Source organism: Muscardinus avellanarius (genome assembly GCF_963383645.1).
Source record: "Muscardinus avellanarius genome assembly, chromosome: 5".
NCBI lineage: Eukaryota > Metazoa > Chordata > Mammalia > Rodentia > Gliridae > Muscardinus > Muscardinus avellanarius.
The window spans coordinates 70,551,946-70,577,863 of record NC_137790.1 but is presented as its reverse complement, the minus strand read 5'-3'; the positions used below and the strand labels follow the sequence as shown (position 1 = coordinate 70,577,863).

Sequence of the window (25,918 nt, the reverse complement as noted above, 5' to 3'; positions counted from 1 at the left end):
AGGAAAGAGAAAGAGGTAAGAAAAGGAAAGGAGGGAAGAGAAAGGAAAAAAGGAAGAGAAAAATTGCTAACTGGGTGGGAAATAAAAGGAGTGGATGCTGAGGGTCTAGGAAGATTATTTCGGCATACTCTTCCAGTTCTAGAACTTGGATTCTATGCATCTGACTGCAGTGTTCTCATTCACTGTATTTCACAGCGCGGTCCACGCCTTCACACATAAAGCGGCACACCGCCACGGAAGCTCCGGACCCGCAGCCCTCCACGAGCCGCTCAGCAGGCGCGGTCCTCCCACTGCGAGTCCCGAGACCCCGCATCCCTCGGGGTCTCCCGGGCGGGTCCAGGGCCACGCTCGGCGCCCAAGCCCGTCCTACCCGAGGTCGCACGTGGGCCGCTCCGGGGTCTATGGTTCCCGGAGGACCAAGAAAAAAGCCAAAGAAAGAGGGTGGCTAGAGAGAGGGAGGCAGTTAAGAGCGGGAGCGAAAAGGAGAAGCTATGGAATACGGCGCTGGGCCCGGGAGCTGGGAACAAGGAACAGGGAATAAGGTTTACCGAAGCGAATCTTCGAACACTCCCACTACAGCTTCCCTCAGCACCTCAACTACCGGCTTACACGGGCTCACGCCACTTGCGCGACAAGTAAAACGCCTTATTCCTGCGACCAGCTTTAGAAACCACCCGCTATCTTTAGCCAGACTCGCGAGCGGCACAGTAGAGCCGTCAATCAAGGGCGTCACACTTCTGCCGGCCAATGACATCGGAGGCTCCGCCCTCCGTGCCCCGCTCTGATTGGCCTAGAATCCCGGAACAGGCGTTAACCGGCACAGTGGCAAGATGGCGTCCCTGGATCGGGTGAAGGTTCTGGTGTTGGGAGACTCAGGTGAGCGGCTTAACCCACCTCGGGGGCTCCCGACACTCTTGAGTTACCCACCACCCCTCACTCTTCACTGATTTCCTTCAACTCCCTGGCTCTTTGGTCACTGCAGAAGTCCCTCTGAAGGACTAAAGACTACACTTCCCAGAAGACCTTGCTCCTTTTGACAAAGCGTTGACGCCCTGCGGGTCGGGGGGCCGAGCCCCGGCCCATCTCAGCGCTCTAGCTTTCCAAGTCGGTGTTCTGAAACCCGAGCTTAGACTATTTTGAAAATAGCTGTATTTTTTGAAGACATTGATATTTATTAAGTCAAACGTGCACTAAGAAGAATGACACTGGCAAGCGCTCTGCATATATTAACTCGTTTAATTCTGAGGTTAGTCCTGTCGCCCCATTTTACAGGCAAGAAAAGTGAGGCAGAGAAATGTAAATGGTAGCTTGTTAAAACCCAGAGTTCACGCACTTAAATGCTAAACTATATTGTGCACTGGAATGCTGGTAACACTGTTTGACATTTACTTATTTATCTATTTATTTATTCATGTGCTGGGGATTGAACCCAGGGGCATCCTACCCATGAACTACACCCCTGGACCTTTTTATTTTTTATTTTGAACCAGGGTCTCGCTGAATTGCTTAGAACATCGCCAATTTGCGGTGGCTGGTTTCGAACTCTTGAGATCCTCCTGACTCAGCCTCTCAAGTACTGGAATTACTGAGTGTCATCACCCCACCCCACTCTGTTTCACAGCTAATCAAAAACTTGATTTTCTTGTTTTTAATATTAACTGGGAACCCTATTACATGCTAGATGGTAGGGAATGGAGAAAGTAAGATAAGGTCCACTCTCCCAAGTAGCAGGACTTATTGCTGAGTTTATTTTAATCCTAGTGTTACAATTCTTCTTTTGACACTTTGCATGTTTGAAATGTAAGGTTGACAGCTACATTTTCCCCTCCCACCTCACTACCTTTTTCTTTCCTACCTTAATGTCCAATCTGGTTCTTCTTAAGAACATGAATGAATATTAACTGTATTTACAGGTCTGTTTTCCTGGATTTGACATTTGAGTCTGTGCTGTGAGAAAGGATATTGTCATAGATGCTTGGAGGTGGAGAGGACATACCCAAAAGAGCTAGAAAGCTAGCCTTATGGAAAGTATATAAAGTTGTGGTATCGAGAGGGACATTTTCACATTACCTGAGATTATTTGCATTACAAAATGTTTTACAGAGAGTATTGTATAATATTCCCCCAAGAAAATTGCATTAAGAAAGTCTATGAACATAATCCCAATGCATGTCAACTTCATTTTTTTTTCATTACGTAGCTTATAGTGGTGCTAATTAATTTAGTAAAATCATTCGGTTTTACAGATGAATGCAGTGGTAGCCTAAAGGGACTTGTCAAGAGTATTACTAAATACAATTTAAGAGTGGAATTCAGAGCTGACTCAGTTCTTCATGATATGTAAAGTGGGTATTGTGTCTCCTCTACAATTCCTGTTTCTATTTTACCTAGCAGTCCCTTCATGTTTCAAACTGTCGGAACTAGTTGATTTGTTATATAATAAATAGGCATTCTATTAATATCAATACCTATTATAGGTACTGAATAGGTGCTGGAGTTATAAATATAGAATCAGTACATTGCATAGCAGGTAGAACTGACAGCTGCATTAAATATGGAAAGTACAATTATTAAGCACATCCCCTCTCCTCATGTTTAGCTGTAAAACAGACACCAGGATCCATGCTGTGCCCACCAGAAAATGATTAATCTTGTCACACATTCACTTTTAAGCTATATGTGCAAATTCAGTTATTGTCTTTTTATCAATTTTCACTTCAATAGTGATTTTTGACAGGTCAGAATACATGTTTACACTTTGTCTACCTTTATATTCAAACTTCAAAGTTTACATTTGAATAAAGGCTTATTTCCCCTTGTAAAAATTTGAGAGTTCACACATACATAAAGGAATGGCTTGATATTCCAAGGCTTGTTTTGTATCCTACAGAGGTACTGCATAACTTAATAAGGAATCCTGGAAGACTCAGTAGCATACCCAATACCATTTTCTCTTTGTTCTTTCAGAGATTAGGAATGAATTTAACACCTTAATAACAGCTATATTTAGAACTGGCATTTATTTGACTGTGCCTTTTTCCCCCCAAAGCAAATCAAGTGCATTCTTTTTATTTAATTTACTTCTAAAGGTGAAAACAGAATCAGAACCTCCCAACATTCTCAAAGAAATGAATAGTAACTGACTATTCCCTAGCACTTCAACTATCTTACTGTTCAGTTGCTAATACTTATTAGCCAAAGGAGTTCATTCATACAATATTATTGCATAGAGAGGTTTGTCCTAACCTAAGCTAAACTAGGGCTCAAACCTTGCATCAAGCTGATAACTAAAAGTCTAGATATATGCTTCTAACCTAAACCTATGTGCAAACACAAAAGTTAATGTTATGCCCTAAAGATTTTAGATAACAGGTGCAATGCAGTAAAGAAAACTAAATTTGAAAATTCAGAAATCTTAAATGTAATAAATAAATAAAAATAATGAAGGGGAAACCTAGGGAAATGTTTCATTAAATTATATGAGATGATTAATGTCTTTAAGTATATAGCAGTCATACAAATTGTAAACACTAAAACCCAGTAGTAAAATGGCAGGGCTCATCAACAGAGAATTCATAAGAGGGGAAAGACGATCTGCAAAGAAAGTAAAGAAATGCAGCTGGGCGTGGTGGCGCACGCTTGTAATCCCCGCGCGTGGGCGGCAGAGACAGGAGGATTGCGCAGTTTCGAAGCCATCCTTGCTGGCTTAAGAAACCCTGTTTCCAAATAAAATATAAAATAGGTCTGGGAGTGAAACCCGGAGATAGAAGGGTTTCCAGGAACCCCAATACCACCAAAAAATAAAAAATAAAATTAAAAAAAATAATAATAATAATAAAAAGTTTTGGAGCCCGGAGGTAGAAGGGTTTCATCCCCAATACTACCAAAATAAAAATGCAGACAAAAGTCAATTTTTCTTTTTTTCTTTTATGAAATGAGTAAAGATGAAGTAAACTTCACTGTACTACTGAGGTAACAAGATATGTAGGCTGTGTATATGACTAGGGGTATGTAACTAGAAGAAAGTTGTCAGTATTTTTCAAGAACTTTAATTTTTTTTCCCTTTTATTGACCTTCTGGGAAGATATAGGAAGTAAATAATTTTTATTTTAAAAGCAGTTTTTAACAAAGCTTTTCTTAGTGTAGTTAAAATTTTAAAACACCTTACATATTTAATAATGGGAGAATAGTTAAGTAAATTATTATATCTCTGAAGTACTATTGAAATATTAAAAATGTTTATGAAGATTCTATAATATATAAACTTTCTTTTAGTATTGCATTGAACTCAAAGGGGGTTCTACCACTGAACATGTACATCTCTTTTTATTTCTTGAGACATGATCAAGCTAAGTTACCCAAGCTGACCTTGAACTTGTGATTCTCCTGCCTCAGCCTTCTGAGACTCTGGGATTACAAGCATGCAAACTTTTAGCCAATAAATAAATACTAATTAAGGCTCTCTTTTGAGTATTGAAGATTTTTTTTAAAAGCGAGTAAAACCTAGCCCCAGTCCTTAAGGAACTTAGAGTAAATAAAACCTAGAAATAATAATGTGTTTAAAGTGCTTTGGAGGGCATTGTGCAGGATACAGTGGAGGCCCAGTGTCTGGCATGCTTAGTTGTATCTGTGTGGAATCAGAAAATATTTTAGAATAATGCTAAGTCTTAAAAAGAGCACTTTACCAGGTCAATGTGAGAGGGGAGGAAATAGGTAAAATATTCCAGGGAGAATAAGCTGTGTGAGTAAAGGCTTATCTTGTTTTTATTGCTTTTAAATATACCATCTATATAATCACAATAGCCACTTGCTTATAGAAAAATTCATCCAATAGAATTAAATAAGCCTATATATTGACAGTTGTGGTCTTCAGTGATTTTCATGTGTGTGTGTGTGTGTGTGTGTGTGTGTGTTATTAGGGATTGAACCCAGGGGCATTCGATCAGTATGAACACCCCTGGGCTTTAGTCACCAGACTAAAAATGACTAAAAAACTATACCCCTAATCCTTTTTATTTTGAAACGGGCTCTGTAGGTTGCTGAAAATTTTGCTAAATTACTGAGATTGGTCTTGAATTTCATTCCTCCTCTCTCAGCCTGCCAGGTACTGGAATTACAGGCATACACCTCCACGCAGCTTTTCTTTCTTTTTTATTTTAATGCTTTCTCAATTATCTGTAAATATAACTCGTAAAAAATAAACATGATAGATTCATACATAATTTACACAAAGATGATTAATTTTTGATGTAATTAGTGATTCGTTGGTTCCCCAATTGTGCCTGTCATAGTAAAATCCCAGAATACTGTTAAATGAATGAGTGACTCCATACATGGATGTATGGGGAGAGCTCATTCCCTTTCTTCCTCATACAAATCTTCAAGTGCTACCTTAGCATTATTATCTAGGTTGTTTCCAGCCCAAAAGATAAGAAGGAAAATAAAGCGCTACCTCAAAATAAAGGACCAGGATATAGAAAAGAGTAGAGTTGCTCTTTTTATCCAAAGGGTAAGTCTGTGCCAAGTGGTTAGCTGCATTTTAAAAATCACTATATGAGAGAACTGGAGTATATGAATTATGAGATGGTATTGAGTCCTGTTATAGCGGTCAAGCTCAAGCTAACAGCGTGCCATGGAAGGGACCTCAGCATGGGGGTGGAGGATAGAGAGATTGTCTCTAAGATTCTACAGTTCTAATATAGGCTATATATATTAAACCATTCAAAAGGAAAGGGGTTAGTTTATATGAAATTGCTCTATGCCCCCAAGCTAGTAACATCAATGTCAGCTGAGAACAAGTTAGAAAAACCAAAGCTTGGACCCCATGACAGACCTAAATCAGAAAGCCGGGGGCTAAGCGCAGCACTCTGTGTTTTAATAAACTCTGATTATAGTGCTAAATTTGAGAGGACTACTGCCATTAACCATCTTCATTTTATTCAATAAAGCTTCTGTTGTTGGTAATGTATGGGCACTCTTTAAACAACTATCCTTAAAGTATAATTGTTCCTGTATGTTCTCAGTTTTACTCTGCTATAATAGATTTTAGCATATGTTTTATATGACTAGAGTTCTTGTATCTTTTCCAGGTGTTGGGAAATCTTCACTAGTCCACCTTCTATGCCAAAACCAAGTGCTGGGAAATCCATCATGGACTGTGGGTTGCTCAGTGGATGTCAGAGTATGTGTCTCTTATATTTTAATTTTTAGGTAGTCATAAAGGTAACTCCTTCAAGCTACATGATCAGACTACAGTATCATCATCAATATTAAGTAATAATAATAGCCAGAAATCAGTAAGCTCCTATTATGTGCCAGGTACTATGCCAAATGTGTACATGTCTCAGCTTATTTAATCTTTTTTAAACTGTGCCATTACAGGTGCAAAACGAAGGCATGGAGAAATAACTTATCAAATTCACTCAGCTCATATAAAACAAAGTCAAGATTTGAACCCAATTAGTCTGATTCCCAGATATCAGTTTTAGTCACAATATTCTATGTCAAGAGTTCACTTAATATGCTCTATAATTCTGCTTGAGCCGGGCGTGGTGGTGCATGCTTGTAATCCCCGTGCTTGGGCGGCAGAGACAGGAGGACCGATCAGGTTCAAAGCCAGCCTAGCTGACTTAAGAGACACTGTTTCCAAATAAAAATATAAAATAGGTCTGTGAGTGTAGCCCGGAGGTAGGTAGAAGGGTTTCCAGGAACCCCAGTACCACTAAAAAAAAAAAAAAAAAAAAAAAAAAAAATTCTGCTTGAGCCTGTGCCACAAAGACTGCCAAATTTAGACGAGAAGCACAGTGTAGATACAGAAGCTTCTGGAGCCTTTTGCCTAGGTCAGCTGTTTAATTTCACATATAGGAATCAGGTACAGTTTCCTCTGAAATAAGTATCTTCCCAGATATTAATGATCTATAGTAATCCCAGTTAGCTCTGGACAAGTCTCTTATCTGCTGACACGTCTTACCTTTGAGTTAGGAAACAAATATGGAAGGAACTGTAGGTAGGTAGTTAAACATTATTTTAATAATGTTTAAAAATTATTTTATTCCCCTTCTTTAAAGCTGTTATTTCATAACCTCTGACTTACATTTTTCTTAAATATAAATCTTTGTTCAATTAACTATTATTCCTTTTTAAATTATTTTTCCTCTTGTTGCTTCTAGAAGATTTGGCTTTTTTCTCTTTCATTCTCTGAAGTTATGCTAACCTGTATCTAGGTACAGATTAGTTTTATTCATCATCCCATTCAGAAATTGTCATGCTTCTTATAAATTATTGTGGAAAAAATTTAGCCATTACCTGTTTTGTCTCTTCTCATTCCCACTGTCTCTTCCTTTTAACTTTTTATTAGATGTTTGGCCTGTATATCTTTTAATTGAACTCACATACTGTTCTTTATTTCTCTTTGCTGCATTTTGGATGATGAACTCATATCTGCCTTTCAGTTCACTAAAAATCTCTTTAGCTGTGTCCAGTATGCTTTTTAATGTATCTGCTGAATTTTTCACTTCAAGTAACTATAATTTTTAGTTTCTAGATGTTCGTTTTGATTCGTTTTTAGTCATCAGACTATTTCAGTATGTACTCATCTTTCATTATGGTTTGTACATTTCATTGTAATCATTTTCAAAATACTTATAGTATCTTTTGGATTGAACTATATTTGGGTATAGAAGCAGATATCTTACTATATAGGCTACTCTATGAAAATGTATCTCTTTGTATAGCTTATAATTCTCCACATCTTAAGCAGAAGTTTTTTCCCTTCTCCTGTGGAAATCCTACCATGTTCCTAAATTCTTAGATGCTGCAAAAGTATCCCTATAAAGCGCCTTTTTTTTTTTTAATATTGCTTCCAGGGCCCTAGGAATTTCAGTGGTTTCATAATTTCTCACTCACAGTTTTCCTCCCATCTAGATAATGTAAATTTTCTCAGCATCTTATTGTAGCACAGGCCTGTGGGTCTTTTATCTCTTCTTTACCACCCCCACCAGAGGCCTCTGACAAAAAGAATATTCTGCTTCCTTGAGCCTGTGAAAAGTTTTCCAACTGTCTCTTTCACTGAGACATCAAGTTCATCAAGGGTCCAAATTTCAAAAAGGAATTACAGTCCAGTCTTTATCAGTCATTAACACATACTCTTGCCTTACAAGCTAGAAAACAGGTCTACTGTTCTGGATGGGCAGGAAAATTTCAGGCACCATCCCCTGAAGCTATATCTGAATTTGTGTCAGTTCCCACTTTGACTCTGATTTTAAGTTCTTCCTTTATTTCCAATGTATGACGATATCCCATTCTTTTTGTGCTTTTCTCTCTTTCCTCTCTCGTGCCTCTCTCTTTCTTCCCCTCTCTTTCTTTTCCCACTCTCTCCCTCTCTCAAAGCAATTCTATGAATTTGATTTGGGAAGGGACCTTTCTATGTCATTTGTTCGTAAATTCATAGGTATGGGGGGAAAAAAAGTTCTCTATCATGAATTCAATGGTAACTTTATCTAGGTCTGGGAAACCCAATAATGTATTCTGAACAAAATTTTCCTTTAGACTTTTTAGCTCCCTTTCTATGAAGGAGCATGGCATATTGAAAAGAAATTTGGATTTAAACCCCTATTTCCTAGGTCAATTGAATTTTCTTACTAAAGAATGACTTTAGACTAAGTTTACCTCCTGAGGCTTGGTTATATCATCCACACAATAACACAGTAAACAAAACAGCACCTGTTTTATCTAGCCAGAGGTTTTTAGGAAGGATCAGAAAGCTATAATTAGTGTTTACAGTTTGAAGTTGAAATTAAATGTACAATTTTCTGTCCATTCCTTTATACTCATTATACCCCTCTTTTCTATCCCCATACAGAGCCCAGTCTGCTTATATTATTCACCTTTTTGTTTGTTTGCCCCCCCCACTTGCCTTATTGAATCACCTAAAACACAATACAATATGGCATAAAGTATCAATAACAAGCATCTTTGTTTCATTCCCAATCTCAGGGTAAATCTTCATAATAATACCACCAAGTATGATGTTTGCTGTAGAATTTTTTTTTGTGAGTACATGTTATGAAATAATTTACTTTTCTATTTTGATGAGTTTGTATCATGAATGGGCATTTAATTTTATCTGTTGATTTTCATGATAATTAAGAATTTTCTGCTTTATTCTATTACTGTGACAAATTATGTGGATTGATTTTTTATTTTTTGCTATTTATTTATTTTTGTGGGTTTGGGAATGTAACGCAGGGGCATTCGACCTCTGAGCTACACCCCCTGCCCTATTTTTCTTTATTTTGAAACAGTGTCTCACTAAGTTGAAGAGGTCCTCACTAAGTAACTAAGGCTGGCTGAAAATTTGCAATCCACCTGTCTCAGCCTCCCAAGTACTGGGATTACAAGCATGCGCCACCATGCCTAGCTTGGATTGATTTTTTTTAATGTTAAAAAAAACTGAGCCGGGTGTGGTGGTGCATGCTTGTAATCCCAACATTCTGGAGGCTGAGACTGGAGGATCGCAGTTCACAGACAGCCTCAGCTACAACTTAGTGAGGCTCTCTGCAATTTAGTGAGACCCTGTTTCCATATAAAGAATAAAAAATAGGGTAGGGGGTGTAGTTCGGTGGTTGAATGCCCCTGGCTTCCATCCCCAGACCCGGAAAAAAAAAAAAAAACTGGAATAAATCCAACTTCATTTCTTCATTTAATGTACTAGTCTTTTTTTTTTTCTTGGTGGTACTGGGGATGGAACCCTTCTTCCTCCAGGCTACACTCCAAGACCTATTTTATATTTTATTTGGAAACAGGGTATCTTAAGCCAGCAAGGCTGGCTTCCAACCTGGGTTATCCTCCTGTCTCCGCCTCCCAAGCACTGAGATTATAAGCGTGCGCCACCACGCCCGGCTACTAGCTATACATATATATATATATATATATATATATATATATATATATATCACTAGATTGTATATATATATATCACTAGATTGTGTTTGGTAATATTTTTTAGATATTTGCATCTAAATTTATGAGAAAGTTTGGCCAATTATTTCCTTTTTTTTTAATTTTATTTTTTATTGGTGCAATGTATTCATACATCATAATGGTATAAAGAAAATACTTTTGTAGACATACATGCACACATCACCCAGTTAGCCCCTACCCGATCCCCACCCCGTTCCCTCCCCATCCCTCCTTCCCATGCTTGGCTTAGTGGTTGACATCTAGTTTTATAGCAATTTATCCAATATTAACGATGATAATCTCACAAAACAGTTTCATTTGTCTGATACCAAGATTTTGATGACTAAAAGATAACAGTTCAATATTTCTTTTTGCTTTCTTTCTTACCAGAGAATATTTTTTCTTTTCTTTCTTTTTTTTTAGGTGAAGCTATCATACATTTATTTATTTTTCAGAAAAAATCTATCCTGATATGGAATATGGACTCTAGATACCCAAAACAATCTCAAAGAAGAACAAAGCTAGAAGATGTATATTTTCTGATTTCAAACCATATAAAGCTACAATAATTGAAACACTGTAGTACTGTTCTAAAGGCAGATATACAAACCACTGGAGTTAAATAAAAGCTTAGAGATAAATTCTTCCATATACTGTCAAATTATTTTTGACAAGTTTTCCACGAATATTTGGTAGAGGAAATACTAATCTTTTAACCAAATATTGTTGAAAAATAATAATTACATGAAAAAGAATAAAATTGGACCCTTACCTAATCCCATATACAAATATTAACTCAAAATAGATAAAAGACCTAAATATAAATCTTAAGACTATAAACTTTTAGGAGAAAATCTGGGTCATAAAACCTCACAACATTGAAATTGGCAGTGATTTCTTGGATATGATTTCAATGGCACAGGCAACAGAAGAGTATACAAACTCCCTAAAAAATAAAAAAAATATTGTATATCCAAAGACAATGTAAACAGAATTAAAAGTTACTGATAGAATGGGATAAAATATTTCCAAATGCTATATCTGAAGGTATATTAATATCCCAAGTAGAAATCCTAAAAGTTAGCAACAATAAAAGCAAACAATACAATTTAGAGATAGGTAAAAGACTAACATAAATAATGAATCTCCACAGATAACCAATCTTAGTTGTCTGTTGGATGGAAAAACTTGTTTCTCTGGTTCTGATGTGTGTTACCTATTTCTTCTTTGTAGTTAATCTCTTTGAGTATTTTCTCTAGCGCTGGTTTTGAAGACATAAATTCCTTCAGTTTCTGTTTATCGTGGAAGCTTCTTATTTCCCCATCTAATTTGATAGAAAGTTTTGCTGGGTAGGAAATTTTTGGCTGGAAGTTGTTTTCTTTCAGAGTTTGGAATATGTTACTCCAAGCCCTTCTGGCTCTCATGACTTGGTTTGGGAAGTCTGGAGTGATTCTAATTGGTTTGCCTCTGAATGTCACTTGGCCCTTTGTTTTTGTTGCCTTTAAGATTCTCTGCTTGGCTTCCACATTGGTCATTTTGACGATTATGTGGCGTGGGGATCCTCTTCTCTGATCCTCTCTAACAGGGGTTCTATAAGTTTCCTGGACCTGTATATCAACCTCTTGCTCTATGTTTGGAAAATTTTCTGCTATTACTTCCTTGAAAAGATTGTTAATCCCTTTGGTTTCATCTTCTTTTCTCTCCTCTATTCCAATTATTCTTAGGTTAGCTCTCTTAAAATGGGCCCATATTTCTTCAATGTCAGATTCCTGCTGTCGGATATTTTTTTCTAAATTAGAAACTATGCGTTAATTTTTGGAATGATCATCTTCTAGGAGCGAGATTCTATTCTCCATGTGGTCTAATCGGTTGTTTGTACTTTGAATTGAGGCCTTTACTTCATTAATTGCATCCTTTATCTCTCTTTGGCTCTCTCTGAATTCTTTTCAAAACACCTCTATTATTTCTACAGTTATTTTCCTGATTTGATCTTCTATAAATCTCTGAATTTCTGTTTTATCAGGTTCTGATGTTGTGGGGTTGTGGGCATTCATTGCTCCATTGTTATTCCTCTTTCCCATGATTTCAGAAGTTCGTGCCTTCTCTGGGTTCTTCCCTAGGTCACTACGACTTCACTTAAGGTGCTGTGGATCTCGAGTCTGTGGTATCTCAGTCCCCACTACTCCTTTACTGGGTTGTATCGCAGTCTCAGACCCAGGGAGTCAATCGAGGCTGCTTTAGACCATGGGGGGGTGCCTGGTTGGGCGTTCTCCTATGGTGTGATATCTCTGCCACCACCACTCCCCCAGTGGGTCAAGTCCCTGGGAGTACAGTACTGGGATTTCTCCTCTATGGGCCGCAATTTGACTCACTGTTGAGTGCGCAGATGGAGCTGTCGTGGACTCGGTAAATTCGCTGCTGCTGCCGTCGGTAGCAATATGGCGCCACTGCTACGCCCTCGGCCGTGAGGCTGGCGTATTTCTTTTCTGTTTTTGAATTCCACTCTGAGTCCCTGCAGGGTGCGCTGAGCCCAGCCCCTGGGAGCTTTAGCTGCACCCTGCGCCGAGAAATCTGCTGAATCCCGCCCGGCTGTTCCGCAGCGGCTCACCTCGGCTCGCTGTCCGCTGCTCCTCTCTGGAGCTTGCTGGGCTGTTGAGTGAGTTGGTCTGGTGCTGTCAGGTGAACTCGCCGCTGCCGCCAGCAGTAAGGCGCTGCTGCTGCGTTCTCGGGCGTGAGGCCGGCGTATCTCCTCTCTGGTTTCTGAGCTCTGTTATGAGTTACCTTCCTCTCTGGAGCCTGGTGCTACAAGGCAAAATGGCGTCCGCCGCTTCACGCTGCGGCTCCGGCTGCAGCACTGCGGTCTGGTTTCTGGTGTCTCGTTTTTTCAGCCCTCTTTTTCTCTGTCCCTTAAAATTACATTTTTTGTTTCTCTGCTGATGGTGTTTTCTGGCTATGAAAGGCACTGATTTTGTGGTAATAGAGATTGGTTGTTAGCAGGGCTGTAAGCCCTGTTTTGTTCCATCGCCATCTTTCCGGAAGTCTCCTATTTCCTTTCTTAAATTTTTTTTTTTGTAATAGGCTTCTGTTAGCTTTATAAAATGAGTTGACAGGTATTATCTCTGTGTGTATTCTCTGGAAGAGCTTGTAAAAACCATGGTCATTTTCTTCCTTGGATACTTAATTCACAGATATAATCATCTGGATCCAAGATTGTTTTGTGTGTGAGTTTTTAAATAACATTTAAAAATATGAAAATAACTATTACTTTGTGTCAGTTGTGATTTATGTTTTTGGAAAAATATCTTTTTCAGGTAAATTGTAAAAAAAAAATTGCTTTTCTGTCTTTCTACTGTCTTTTTAGCAGGCAATAGAACAATAAGACTATTACCACAAATCCTACAGAGGACTTTTTGTTTTTATTTCTGGTATGCAGAATTTGTGGCTTTCTTTTATTTTCTTGATCAGTCTTGCCAGAAAGTCTATAAATACCATTCTCTGGCTTTGTTGATTTCCTGTATTATTATCATTGCTTTGTATTTCATTAATTTCTGCTTTTGTCTTTAGAATGTACATACTTTGTTTAGGTTTAATTTGCTGTCTTCCCAATTCTTGAAATGAGTAATTGACTCATTGATTTTCTTTTTCAGGCTTCCCTTCATAGTATTGAGACCTTAAAATGTCTAACTAATCACAGCTTTAGCTACATTTCTGAAATTTTATTATCATTCAGTTCAAAATATTGTCTAATTTTCATTGTGATTTCTTCTTTGACTTGTGTGTTATTTTAAAATGTGCTTCTTAATTTCCAAACATTTGACAGTGTCAATTATCTCTTAATTATTTATTTCTAGTTTACTTTCATTGTGGTCAAAGAATAGATGCTGTATGATTTCACCCTTTAAAATTTGTTGAGATTTGCTTTATGTTCCATTTTATGGCCAACTTTGGTAAATATTTTATGTGCACTTGAAAATAATGCATATTGTATAATTGTTGGGTACAGTGTTCTAAGTACGTGAGTTACATAAAGGTTGTTAATCATTTTGTTCAGTTCTATTGAATTCTGATTTTTGTTTTGTTTTGCCTGTGTGTTTCATCAGTTACTAAAGAATGAGTCCTATAAATCTCCTATATAATTGTAGATTTGTCCACTTATCATTTGAATTCTGCCCGGTTTGCATTTATGTAGTTTGCTGTTATTATTAGTGGGTACATACTAATTTAAGATTATTTAAACTTCCTAAAGGACTTACTATTTTATCATTGTGATATGTCCTGCTCTATATTTAGTAACTTAGTATTCCCTGAAACCTTCTTCTTTGATATTAAAATAGTAAGACCAACTTAGTTTTAGTTAGTATTTGTGTTGCATATCTTATTTGCATCTTTTCACTTTCATACTGCTTGCGGTTGTATTTATGGTGTGTCTGTTGTAAGTAGGGTATAGGCCTATTTTGTTACAGTGACCAGTATGGCAGTTTTCATCTTTTAATCTGTTTGTTGGACCTTGCCCCAGGTTTTAGAGTTATCCACTGCACAGAATGTGGAATCAGTTTTCCAGGTAGATATGAAAGTAGATGATGCAAGAACTAAAAGCAGAGGTGGAAACTAAAATCAGATGCAGATAGGAAGCTACTAGGTATTAACAGTAAAGCAAGGCAGGACAGTATACTTGATGGTTTAGAGCCTCTAAAGAGCACTGGTTTCCTATACAAGGTTAGAAGAATAATGTACTAGAAGTAGCTCTGGAGAATAACCTAAGTGTTGTTGTTGTTGTTGTTGTTGTTTTTCTCTACCCAAAGGTAGAGTGTTGAAGAGTGAACAATATTTGTCTGAGAGACATAAGGAGAAATTGTGTATTAAGGGAGGAGACAGGCATTTCTAATACAAGTGTGGTTGAGGATACAATGGAAATGAAATTTTATAACCATAAAGTTCCAGGAGAAAATATTTGGAGAAAGGAAACAAGTGTTAAATGATGGGTAAAGAAAGCAGAAAGCAGTTTGGGTACAAAAATATGAGAGACCAATTAAGGATTCAACATGTATACTGAGGCCAACTGGTATGCAAAACATGTTTTAAGTATGACTGATAGCAAAGTTTTCAAAAGAAACGTTGTCTCAACAGTACCCTGTATATGAGAATGGGGACTTGATTATGCTTGCAGTTAGTGCTTTTGAGCAAGTCCCAGAGAGCAGACCAAAGTGAAATTAGTTGTTGAGAGTCATACCAAGTTTTAGACGTAACAATAGCAGTTCCCTTTGGAAACTCCTGCATTTAGAGAATGTAAAGGTAGAGTTCCCATGCTATTAGTTTATGCTATACTGCATCTTTTTAACTCTTTACATAGTTCCAAGAATTCTGGCAAGGATATAAAACTTTCTAAGAGGAAACTGAAGTAAAAGCTATAGTAGTTAGTCAAAGACAAATATCATATAATAATGTGACTCATTTTACTGGAATAAGTATGGTTCTAATTGATTCCTTTAAAGCCAGTCTGATTTGAATTGTGTTACTGTAGAAGAATGGGTTATGTGAGGCTAAAATGACCATGCTTTTATTATTGTTCACTGAATCTCGGGTTGGTTGATCTCTGTCTTGCATCTATGAGAAAAATGCATGTCTTGAGTAACGACACAAATAAGAGGCATTTTTAAATTATAATCTTAAAGTTGTCATAGACATGTAAATCATTTTGACTGTTGTTATAAGTGAATAGTTTTTCCCTCTAGAAAAAGACGATTAAAGCTTATAAAGACTTTACTTAAATAGCTTGGAAACTATCTTCTAGAGGAATTTTTAAACTGCAGTTGCAGCTTTTGTGTTATTGAGAAGGGATCTCCAGAATTAATGTCGATCCAATCTATTCTTCAAAACTCTGTGCTTGGGAGGTAGAGACAGGAGGATCGTGCAGGTTCGAAGCCAGCCTCGCTGGCTTAAGAGACCCTGTTTCCAAATAAAATATATATATAAAAAATAGGTCTGGGAGTGTAGCCCAGAAATAGAAGGGTTCCATCTCCAGTACCACCAAAAACAAACAACAACAAAAAACCTCATAGAAACAGTTGCCCCATTTAGTTCACTTCAGATCTTTTAAGAGCCAACTAAAAATAGAGACGATAAAAGTGATCATTTAATTGTTTAATTTCAAGTACTGGTGAAGCTAATAAGTTTAATGTATATATTCAGTAATTATTAACATTTTGAATTCAGTATTCAGTGTAGAGGTGTTCATAACTGAATTGAAGGGAAAAGGAAGAAAAATTTTTATTTTGTGGTATTTATTCCTCTTTTATAATTTTGTTACCTCAAGTCTAATGGACTAATATAAATGCATGGCTACTCCAAATTATGACAAAAGACTTTCAGAGGTTAATCTTTTCACAAATTACAAATAAAGAAATGTATTTGTCTTTTCTAGTTCACCTTAATGGAGTTTAACTCTCTAATTTATACATTATGGATAATCAATATTTATTGAAGTCCTTTGGACAGTATAAATAGTGTGCAAGCACTGGGGAGAAATAGAAAAGGCATAGTTGCTATTCTTATTAAGAATATGAGGTAAAGCCAGGTGTGGTGGTACATGCCTATATACCCAGTACTTGGGAGGCTGAGGCAGGAGAATCACAAGTTTGAGGACAGCCTCATCAAGTAGTGATATTCTCATCAACCTAGTGAGATTCTATTTCAACATAAATAATAAAATAGGGCTAAGGGGTGTAGCTTGGAGGTAGAATGCCTCTGGATTCAATCCCCAGTATACCCACACACACAAACACACACACACACACACACACACACACACACACACACACACACAAAGAACATAAGGTAGAACTAGTAGATGGAACAAAATTCATGGATATTAATTATCTAAAGTAACATTAACACCGATAGCTAACATTTTTAGTGCTTACTTTAGACATCCATTTACATACAAATTCGTTTAATTTCTATAACTCTACAACGAAGGGACTATTAGCGTACCCATTTAACACATGAAGCAGTTGAGGCACAGAGGTATTATATGACTGTCCAAGGTTGTACTGCTAGTAAATAATTAAATTGGGATTCAAACCCAGGTAGTCTGTTTCAAGATCTTGTGTTTTTTACTACTACTCTATACTACCTCTTGTCCCAGAACAGTATTAACAAATAAGTATTCTGGTGGTGTTAAATACAGTAAGCCACTAGCCTTATGTGACAATTTAAATTTAAATTAGATAAAATCAAATTTTTAGTTTTTCAGTTGAAGGAGGTACATTTCAACTGCTCAATAATCACACGTTGCGCCGGGCGTGATGGCGCACGCTTGTAATCCTTGTGCTTGGGAGGCGGAGACAGGAGGATCGCACAGGTTCGAAGCCAGCCGCGCGCGCTGGCTTAGGAGACCCTGTTTCCAAATAAAAATGTAAAAATAGATCTGGGAGTGTAGCCCGGAGGTAGAAGGGCTTCCAGGAACCCCAGTACCACCAAAAAATAAAAATAAAAAAGATAATATAAAGCCGGGCGTGGTGGCACATGCTTGTAATCCCAGCATTCGGGAGGCTGAGACCGGAGGATTGCGGTTCGCGGACAGCCTCAGCTACTTAGTGAGGCCCTCTGCAACTCATTGAGACCCTGTTTCAAAATAAAGAATAAAAAATTGGGCAGGGGATGTAGCTTGGAGGTCAAATGCCTCTGAGTTCCATCCCCAGACCCGCAAAAAATAAAAATAAAAAAAAAAAATAAATAAATAAATAAATAAATAAATAAATAAAATAAAAAAGATAATTTAGAAAGAGAAGAACCACCTTGGGGTATATCTACAGAGTTGAGGGGGAAAAGGGGCCAGAAAAAGATTAATCAGCTGGGCATGGTGGCGCACGCTTGTAATCTAGCTTTTGGAGGATCGCAGTTCGTAGACAGCCTCAGCTACTTAGGCCCTTCGCAACTCAGACTGTTTCAAAAATAAGAATATTAAAACCTAGGGCAGGCGTGGGTGTGGTGGCACACACTTATAATCTCAGCGCTTGGGAGGCTGAGACAGGAGGATCACACAGATTCGAAGCCAGCCTCAGCTACTTAGTGAGGCTCTCAGCAACTTAGTGAGACCCTGTTTTCAAATAAAATATAAAATAGGGTTGGGAGTATAGCCCAGAGGTAGAAACGCCTCTAGGGTCCACCCCCAGTACCACACACACACACACACACACACACACACACACACACACAAAACTAGGGCTAGGGGTGTAGCTTGGAGGTACAATGCCCTTGGGTTCCATCCCTGGTACCACACACACACACACACACACACACACACACACACACACACACACAAGATTAATCAGAGGTAAGAGGAAAGCCAAGATAATAAACTTATTCCACGAGCAAACAGGTGATAATTTCATGAAGGAGGGATTGATTTTTAGTTGAAATGCTATAGAGATACAAGGATTGAGAGAGAAAAGCAAGCAAAAATTGGATTTGGGATGATGAAGTTAGTACTGACCTTTGCGAGTAGCAAGTACAATTGCATGTTAGTGACAGAAACCAAGTAATGTTACCAAAGTCCTAGGCCAGAAGCCAGACTTTGGGGTTCCAATAAATCAGGCCTGGGCACTTGCCCCCAAAACCAAGTGGGAAAACATTAACAATAAAAAAGCAGAAAAGGAACTTGAATTTATATGATCCTAATAGGAAGATGAGTGAGGTCAGAAGCTCAGCCCAGTTTTCTGAGATACTAAAATGAGCTTTAAGTTTGAGTAGAGGAACGACTGGTGCAGGGAGCAAGGGGAATGTACAATTAAGCAATCTTGGTCAAGCTGGCCTGGCTGATCATTAACTCAGTTCTGGTCAGAGTCTTATCATTGTCAAGGAAGTTGCCTCCGCTCAGGGGGCAGTCTCCATTTGCTGGGTGGGTATGGAGCATGAAATCTCTGTTTGCACTGGCTGTTTATCTCTAAGACCTCTGATCCTGAAATGGGGCGGTTTGGTTTCCAAAAACAGTTGCTATTGCTGGTGGTGGGAGCAGTTTCATCAGTGGGTGATCTGGCTGCAAGGCTTGTGTTCTGGATGGTACAGGGCTGTAGGCACCACGCCAGTGGTCTAGAACAGGACATCGTCAAAGCTGACAGTTGGCAATCTTAGTTACTTTTGATGTCTTTAGCCTTGCAGGGGGCTGATTACCCACCTTAGATGAGTATACCTTAAATGATTAACTAGCCTACGTGCAGCGCTGAGCAGGAATATGACCCAAAGTTTAAGAGAATAAAGGAGACAGATGCAAAATGAAGGCAGAGATTCCAAGCTTTCATCCTGTTTTTAGTTACCTTTTGAGCACCGGCACCCTAAGTCAGTTCTTCTTAGCAAAGGTGGCCCAAGTCCCTGTTATAATGTGACTGGGCAGAAAATAAAGAGAGACAAAAAGAAATGAATAAGTACAGAATAAAGGGGACAGTTTAAAAAATAGAGTACATGAGCTTTATTGAAAGCAAAGGAGAAGTTACTGGAAAGGAAGAGGCAATTAGTAAACCTTTATACTATTCATTCATTTCTTTGTTCATTCAATACATATGTTGTATATGTACTAGGTACTAAACCCTGTGCAGAGAACTGGAAGTATATCAGGGAATGAGACAAAGTAATTGCTGCTTCCCTGGTATATTTTTCTAGTTGCTTCTTATACCCTTCTCTCTTTCCTCTGAACTCTTTCCTAAGACTTCCTGTCTTCCTTTCTGGAATCTCTCTAACAATATTACTATTCTGCAGATATAGCTATTAAACCAAACTTATTATCAGGTACAACACCCAGTGTTGTTTCTTGATGTGTGTCATTTTTCCTTCCTAAATTTGTTTCTACTTTTTAGTTATAGTGAGCTCTTTAAATGAAATTAAAAAACATTTGTATAGTGTAGTCTTGATTTGGTTTCCAACAAAAGCTCAAACAGTGAGTAAACAGCAAAGAGGCAGCAAAATTGAGGAGTGTGTTGCCGTCTCCCATTTGGTGATCAGCATATACTATTGTTTCCTGTTGAGAAAATCTTTCCTTAGAAAGCTGTAAGATATCTTATGATTTAAAGTATCATACCCTTGATGACCTGATTAAAATATAAAACACACTTCTTTTTTTTCTTTGCAGTACTAGGGATGGAACCCAGGGGCATTCTACCTCCGAGCTCCATCCCCCAGCCCTATTTTTTATTCTTTATTTTGAAACAGGGTCTCACTGAGTTGCATAGGGCTTCACCAAGTAGCTGAGGCTGTTCGCGAACTGCAATCCTCCTGTCTCAGCCTCCCAAATGTTGGTATTATAAGCGTGCACCACCACAGCTGGCTAAAATACACTTCTTTTTTTTGTTACTGCTTTTTTGTGTGTGTGTGGTACTGGGATTCCTGGAAACCCTTCTACCTCCAGGCTACACTCCCAGAGCTATTTTTATATTTTTATTTGGAAACAGGGTCTCCTAAGCCAGCGCGGCTGGCTTCAAACCTGCACTATCCTCCTGTCTCTGCCTCCCAAGTGTGGAGATTACAAGCGTGCGCCATCACGACTGGCTAAAACACACTTCTTATAGTTTGGTATTATCTCATGGTGTTGGGCTCTTAGTATAGCACCACGGTGCCACTTCACATATCATGAGCAATACTTGTTATAATGTCATGCTTTCCATTAGGGATTACTCACCCATGAAAAAGATGTGTCATAGCTACAAGGTATTAGCTACTGGTTTTTAGTTCTTAGGACTCATTTCATGTGAATCAAGTTAAATTTATCCAGTATTTATTGAGAAAGATGGAAAGAAAGCACCTTCTCCTACAATTCTAGAAGTAAATATGAAAAGATTTGATTAGGGAAGATATTATATGATAGAGAGGAGTAGAGACCAGTGGGTCAATCTATCCACAAATAGTACTAGCCTACAGACTTGGTATATTACAAGACTAAAGGGGCATGCTCCCAGGAAATTATATTACATAATAAGGATTCTAAGCAGAGTAAAGCCTTTTAGAAGAGGCAACATTGGACATTTAAAATAATTATAGAGGAAAAGTAGTATACTTCCATGGTTTCCAAACTTAATTATATATTAAAGTCATGTAGGGAGCTTTTTAAAAAATACATAAACTTTTTAGGCCTATCCCAGAAGCTTCAGGGATAGCCCAGGAATCCATAATTTTTACTAAAATTTCTAGTAGTCCTAATTTAGTTCATTCTCAGAACTGTACTTAAGAAGAACCAGAATACAGTAAACTAATAAACTGAATATAATAAAACCTTGGAGGGTGAGATATCCAAAATTGATTCATCTACTTAATAAACATGCCCAAGCATATAATATGTGCTAGAAATTATGCTATTTTCTAAAGCTACAAAGATAAATAGTAAATAATCTGCTCTCAAGCTCAGTCTAATAGAAGAACTATAAGAAGATAAATAAGACAGTGTGGTCAGTGGAAAGAGAAATGTACAGATGTTAAGAAAACAAACAGAAGGAGGAACTCACCTACCCTGATTGGTGTGTAGAGGGAGGACAGGATCAGGAAAGCTTCACAGAAGTGGCTGAGTTTTCTGCAACAGAAAACTTTCTCCTTATAGCGTCATTTATTGTTTCAACCATTTTGTTTAGAAATATATTTCCCTGTTTTCTTAAATATAACTCATGTAATATAACCTTTTTAGATGGTTTGGCATGATAACATCATTTATGCCATGTTGTGAAAGTGGTACTTTTTATTATAACATACAGGATTGATTTTTATTATCCAATATGGCCTTCAACTACAATGACTTTGCTATTCTCATTTTTCTGTCATATTTTTCTTATCAATCTGATCTTTATATTCTTAATATCAGTGTGGCTATATATACAGTACCACATTTAAACTTTTTCTTGGCTAAAAGGATTTGAACAAAAAAAAATGTGAATAAAGTAAAAGTGTAAAGCATCCTGTTGAATATAGTGAGTTTTTGTGTATTTTAGCTCCTGAACTGTTTCTTGTTATTATTTCAAGGACTATAAATACTTTAGAAAGCACATAACAGCTAGATGTAGTAGCGTAGGCCTGTAATCACAGTGCTTGGGAGGCAGAAAGAAGAGAATAGCAAGTTCCAAGCCAGTCTTGACAACTCAGCAAGGCCCTCGGCAACTTAGGGAGAATTTGTTTCAAAAGGGCTATAGTTCTAGGTCAGAGGTTAAACATCCCTGAGTTCAATCCTCAGTACTAAAGAGAGAGAGAGAGAGAGAGAGAGAGACAGACAGACAGACAGACAGACAGACAGACAGACACCACATAACACAACTTCTTCATTTTATAGACAAAGAAACTGAGGCTCAAAGAGACTATGGATGATCCATGGCAATAAAAACTATAGGCCTCTTGATATCAGAATAGTGCCATTCTATTAAATCAGCAGTTCTTAACTAGAAGATTATGGCAGAATGACTTAAAGAACTGTTTAAAATATGCATGCCTACAACTTACCCCAAAGATCCTGATTTGGTAAGTCTGGCATGTATATTTCTAAAAACAAAACACAAATTTTAGAAGGTTCTGATATATGCCCCTAAACCACCACACATTAATCTGGTTGCCATATGTCAGAGTTTGTTTCTGAGTCATTAAAATAGGCAGTAAAGTCTAGACCATGAAAATGAATATTTTGGAGTTACTATGAGTGAGAAAGGCATTGGGGGTTTTGAGCAGAATGGTGGTATGATCTAACTTGGAATTTAAAAAGAGACTTCTACCTACCTTATACAAGACAAATGGGGAATGGAGTGGGATGTCTGTACTAGAAAGACAGGTCAGGAGACCATACGTTAATTCAGGCAAAGAGATAAAGGCTTCAACCTAGGTTGTAATAGTGGAGGTAGTGAGAAATGAACAGATTTTGGATATATTTTTAGGATCAAAGCAACAGGATTTACTGACAGGTCAGATGTGCTGTATGAAAGGAATCAAAGATCACTCTTAAGTTTTTATTCCAAGTTGCCTTTTTCTGAAGCAGAAAATCAAAAGGAATAGGTTTGAGAGGAAGATTGGAGACTTATTTTGGGATATGTTAAATTTGAGGTGCCAGTTAGACATCCAGATTCTAGTCTGGTGGAAGCGGTAGTCTGGAGGTCCCGAGATGTATATAAATTTAGAAAATATCAACATAAAGATAACATTTAAAATCATAAGAGTATGTAGCACAATTCATAATAGGCAAAATATGGAACCAACCTAGGTCTCCATCCACAGATGAGTGGATTGCAAAATTATGGGAAATACACACAGTGGACAATAAAGAACAATAAAGAAGAACAAAATCATGCCACTTGCAAGAAGATGGAAAGACCTGGAGAACATTATGTTAAGTAAGATCAGCCAAGTGCAGAAAGAGAAGGGACATATGTTTTCTCTAATATGCCCAAACTAGGGAGTATTAGGGATACCAGAGGAACTCCAGATAATGGAAGGGAAACCTCAGCAAAGCTAGAAAGGAAAAGTAGGAGAGGAAGAAGGCTGGGGTTATTATTTAATGGAGGAACTGGATTCAAATAAGTGTAAATGTAGCATGGTCAACCCGGCCACTCATTGTTGGGAGGGGAGAAAAGGGACATGGTGGGGGGCACCAAGCACAGTTTGAATGTATGCCATTTTCAATATGATTCACATAAAAATAAAAAATATAGCTGGGCGTGGTGGCACACACTTGTAATCCCTGAGCTTGGGAGGCAGAGACAGGAGGATCGCTCAGGTTCGAAGCCAGCCTAGCTGGCTTAAGGGACCCTGTTTCCAAGTAAAAGTAAAAAATAGGTCTAGGAGTATAGCCCGGAGGTAGAAGGGTTTCCAGGATCCCCAGTACCACCTAAATAAATAAATAAATAATATAATAAAATCATGAGTAGGTGAAATTACCAAAAGAGTAAGTGTTGATAGAAAAGATAAGAAACTAAAGAACTAAACCTTGGGCACTTTAATAGTTAGAGGTCATGGAGAATCCAAGTAGAGACTGAAAAGAATTAGCCAGTGAGGTGGGAAGAAAACCAGAAGGGTATGAAATTTTGGAAGCTAAGTGAAGAAAGTATTGCAACGCATAAGAAGTGATTAGTTGTGTCAAATGGTAGAGTGAAATGAAAACTGTTACTTAACCTTTGGAATTAGCAATGTATAAATAACTGGTGACCTTGGCCAGGAATGATCAGTGGGATAAGGAAGAAAGTTTCATAGAAATGAGGTCAAAAGAGAATGTCAGAAAAAGATGAGTTAGAGCTTAAAATAGATAACTCTCTGGAGAGCTATTCTATGAAAAGGAACAGAGAAGTTGTACGGTAGCTGGAGGAAGATGTGAAGTTACGAGAAGGTTATACTTTTTAAGATGGGAAAAATTGCCAGGCATGGTAGCTCACGCCTGTAATCCTAGTACTCAGGAAGCTGAGGGAGGAAAACTACAAGTTCTAGGCCAGCCTAGGCAAATTAGTGAGACCCTGTTGCTGGATGCATGGATGGATGGATGGATGGATGGATGGATGGATGGATGGATGGGATTAGCTCAGTAGTAGAGTACCCTAGGGTTCAGTCCCATTACAAGGGTGGGACATTATGGCATGTTATATGAGGGTGAGAATTATCTAACAGAGAAAGAAAAAAATGATAATAGAGAGAAAGGGGAGAATTGGTGTAACTACAGCTTTGAGTAAAAAATGGAATAAGACTTTATGTACAGAGGAATATTTAGCCATAGTGGCACAGGCAGCGTAGGTGATAGCAGGAAGAAAAGTAGATGATGTGACTATATATGTGGAGAGGTAAGTAGATATGGAAAGATCAGGTTGTAGAAGTTTTATATTGATTCTGTCCTAGGAAACAAAGTTAGTAGCTTTTATTGCATGTGGAAGAGATATCGGAAGCTTGAAAAAGAAGAGAAAGTATGAAATAATTATCTGGATGAAGAAAGAGGTAGATGGACTACAGAATTGATAGAAGAATGGCTCCAAAGTATACTTGAATTTAAAATGAATTCAGTCAGCATGAATATGGGTTTTTCTGAACTCCACATTCAGTTAGCTGGCTCAGACATGGAATAAGGAGAGAGGTGGCTATAGCCAGGATTGGAGTTTTGTCAGATGAATACAGTGTGAGAGAGGGACAGAGAAGCTATCATAAGGTTAGATCATGGTATGTATGCTTAAGGAAGAAATTAAAGCTTTGAAAGTGGAAGAGAGAACTGCAAAAAAATGTTAGTGTCAGTTAACTCTAGGGTCCTCTAGGGTCAATGGTAACTAGAGTTGGAATAATTGAAAGATAGGAGGTAGCCGGGCGTGGTGGCGCACACTTGTAATCCCCGCGCTTGGGAGGCTGAGACAGGAGGATCGCGCAGGTTCGAAACCAGCCTCAGCTGGCTTAAGAGACCCTGTTTCCAAATAAAATATAAAATAGGTCTGGGAGTGTAGCCCGGAGGTAGAAGGCCCCTGGGTTCCATCCCCAGTACCACAAAAAAAAAAAAAAAAAAAAAAAAGAAAGGAGGTAGTGATTAGAGTCAGAGAATAATGCTGATATGGAAAGTCCAGTGCTATAAACTGAATGAGATGCTTACTGTTTTGTTTAGTGGCTATAATAATTATTTTAATTGATTGATTTGTTAGGTTCATGACTATAAAGAAGGAACCCCAGAAGAAAAGACTTACTATATAGAATTATGGGATATTGGAGGATCTGTGGGCAGTGCCAGCAGTGTGAAAAGCACAAGAGCAGTATTCTACAACTCTGTAAATGGTAAAGCATTTTTTTATTTCTACCATATTTTAGCAGTCTAAGAGTATAGATAATCTGATATGAAACGTTGTGCCATGCCAGACTCATTCTAATTTGAAAAATATTTAAAATATTCACAGCTCTTAGTTTAAATACACATGGTATGTTCCAATTTATATTTCTAGATTCTAACCATGTGATTCAGAACAGTAAACATCTGCTTTGTCAAAGT

The 25,918-nt window shown here is 37.9% G+C and overlaps 1 protein-coding gene across 3 annotated transcripts in view; it reads left to right on the top strand.

The window, feature by feature from the left end:
• Positions 1 to 771: 771 nt before the first annotated feature.
• Positions 772 to 25,918, top strand: part of RABL3 (RAB, member of RAS oncogene family like 3) — a gene marked incomplete at both ends in the record, with an annotated part of 51,388 nt that continues 26,241 nt past the window's right edge. For 2 of the 3 annotated variants that reach the window (XM_080696428.1, XM_080696427.1), the window contains 3 exons: positions 831 to 876; positions 6,090 to 6,181; positions 25,578 to 25,707. In XM_080696428.1, coding sequence (XP_080552554.1) covers positions 831 to 876; positions 6,090 to 6,181; positions 25,578 to 25,707 — 268 coding nt within the window. Of the gene's footprint in view, positions 877 to 6,089; positions 6,182 to 25,577; positions 25,708 to 25,918 lie in introns of all 3 variants that reach the window. The other variant, XM_080696429.1, reaches the window with a different exon arrangement.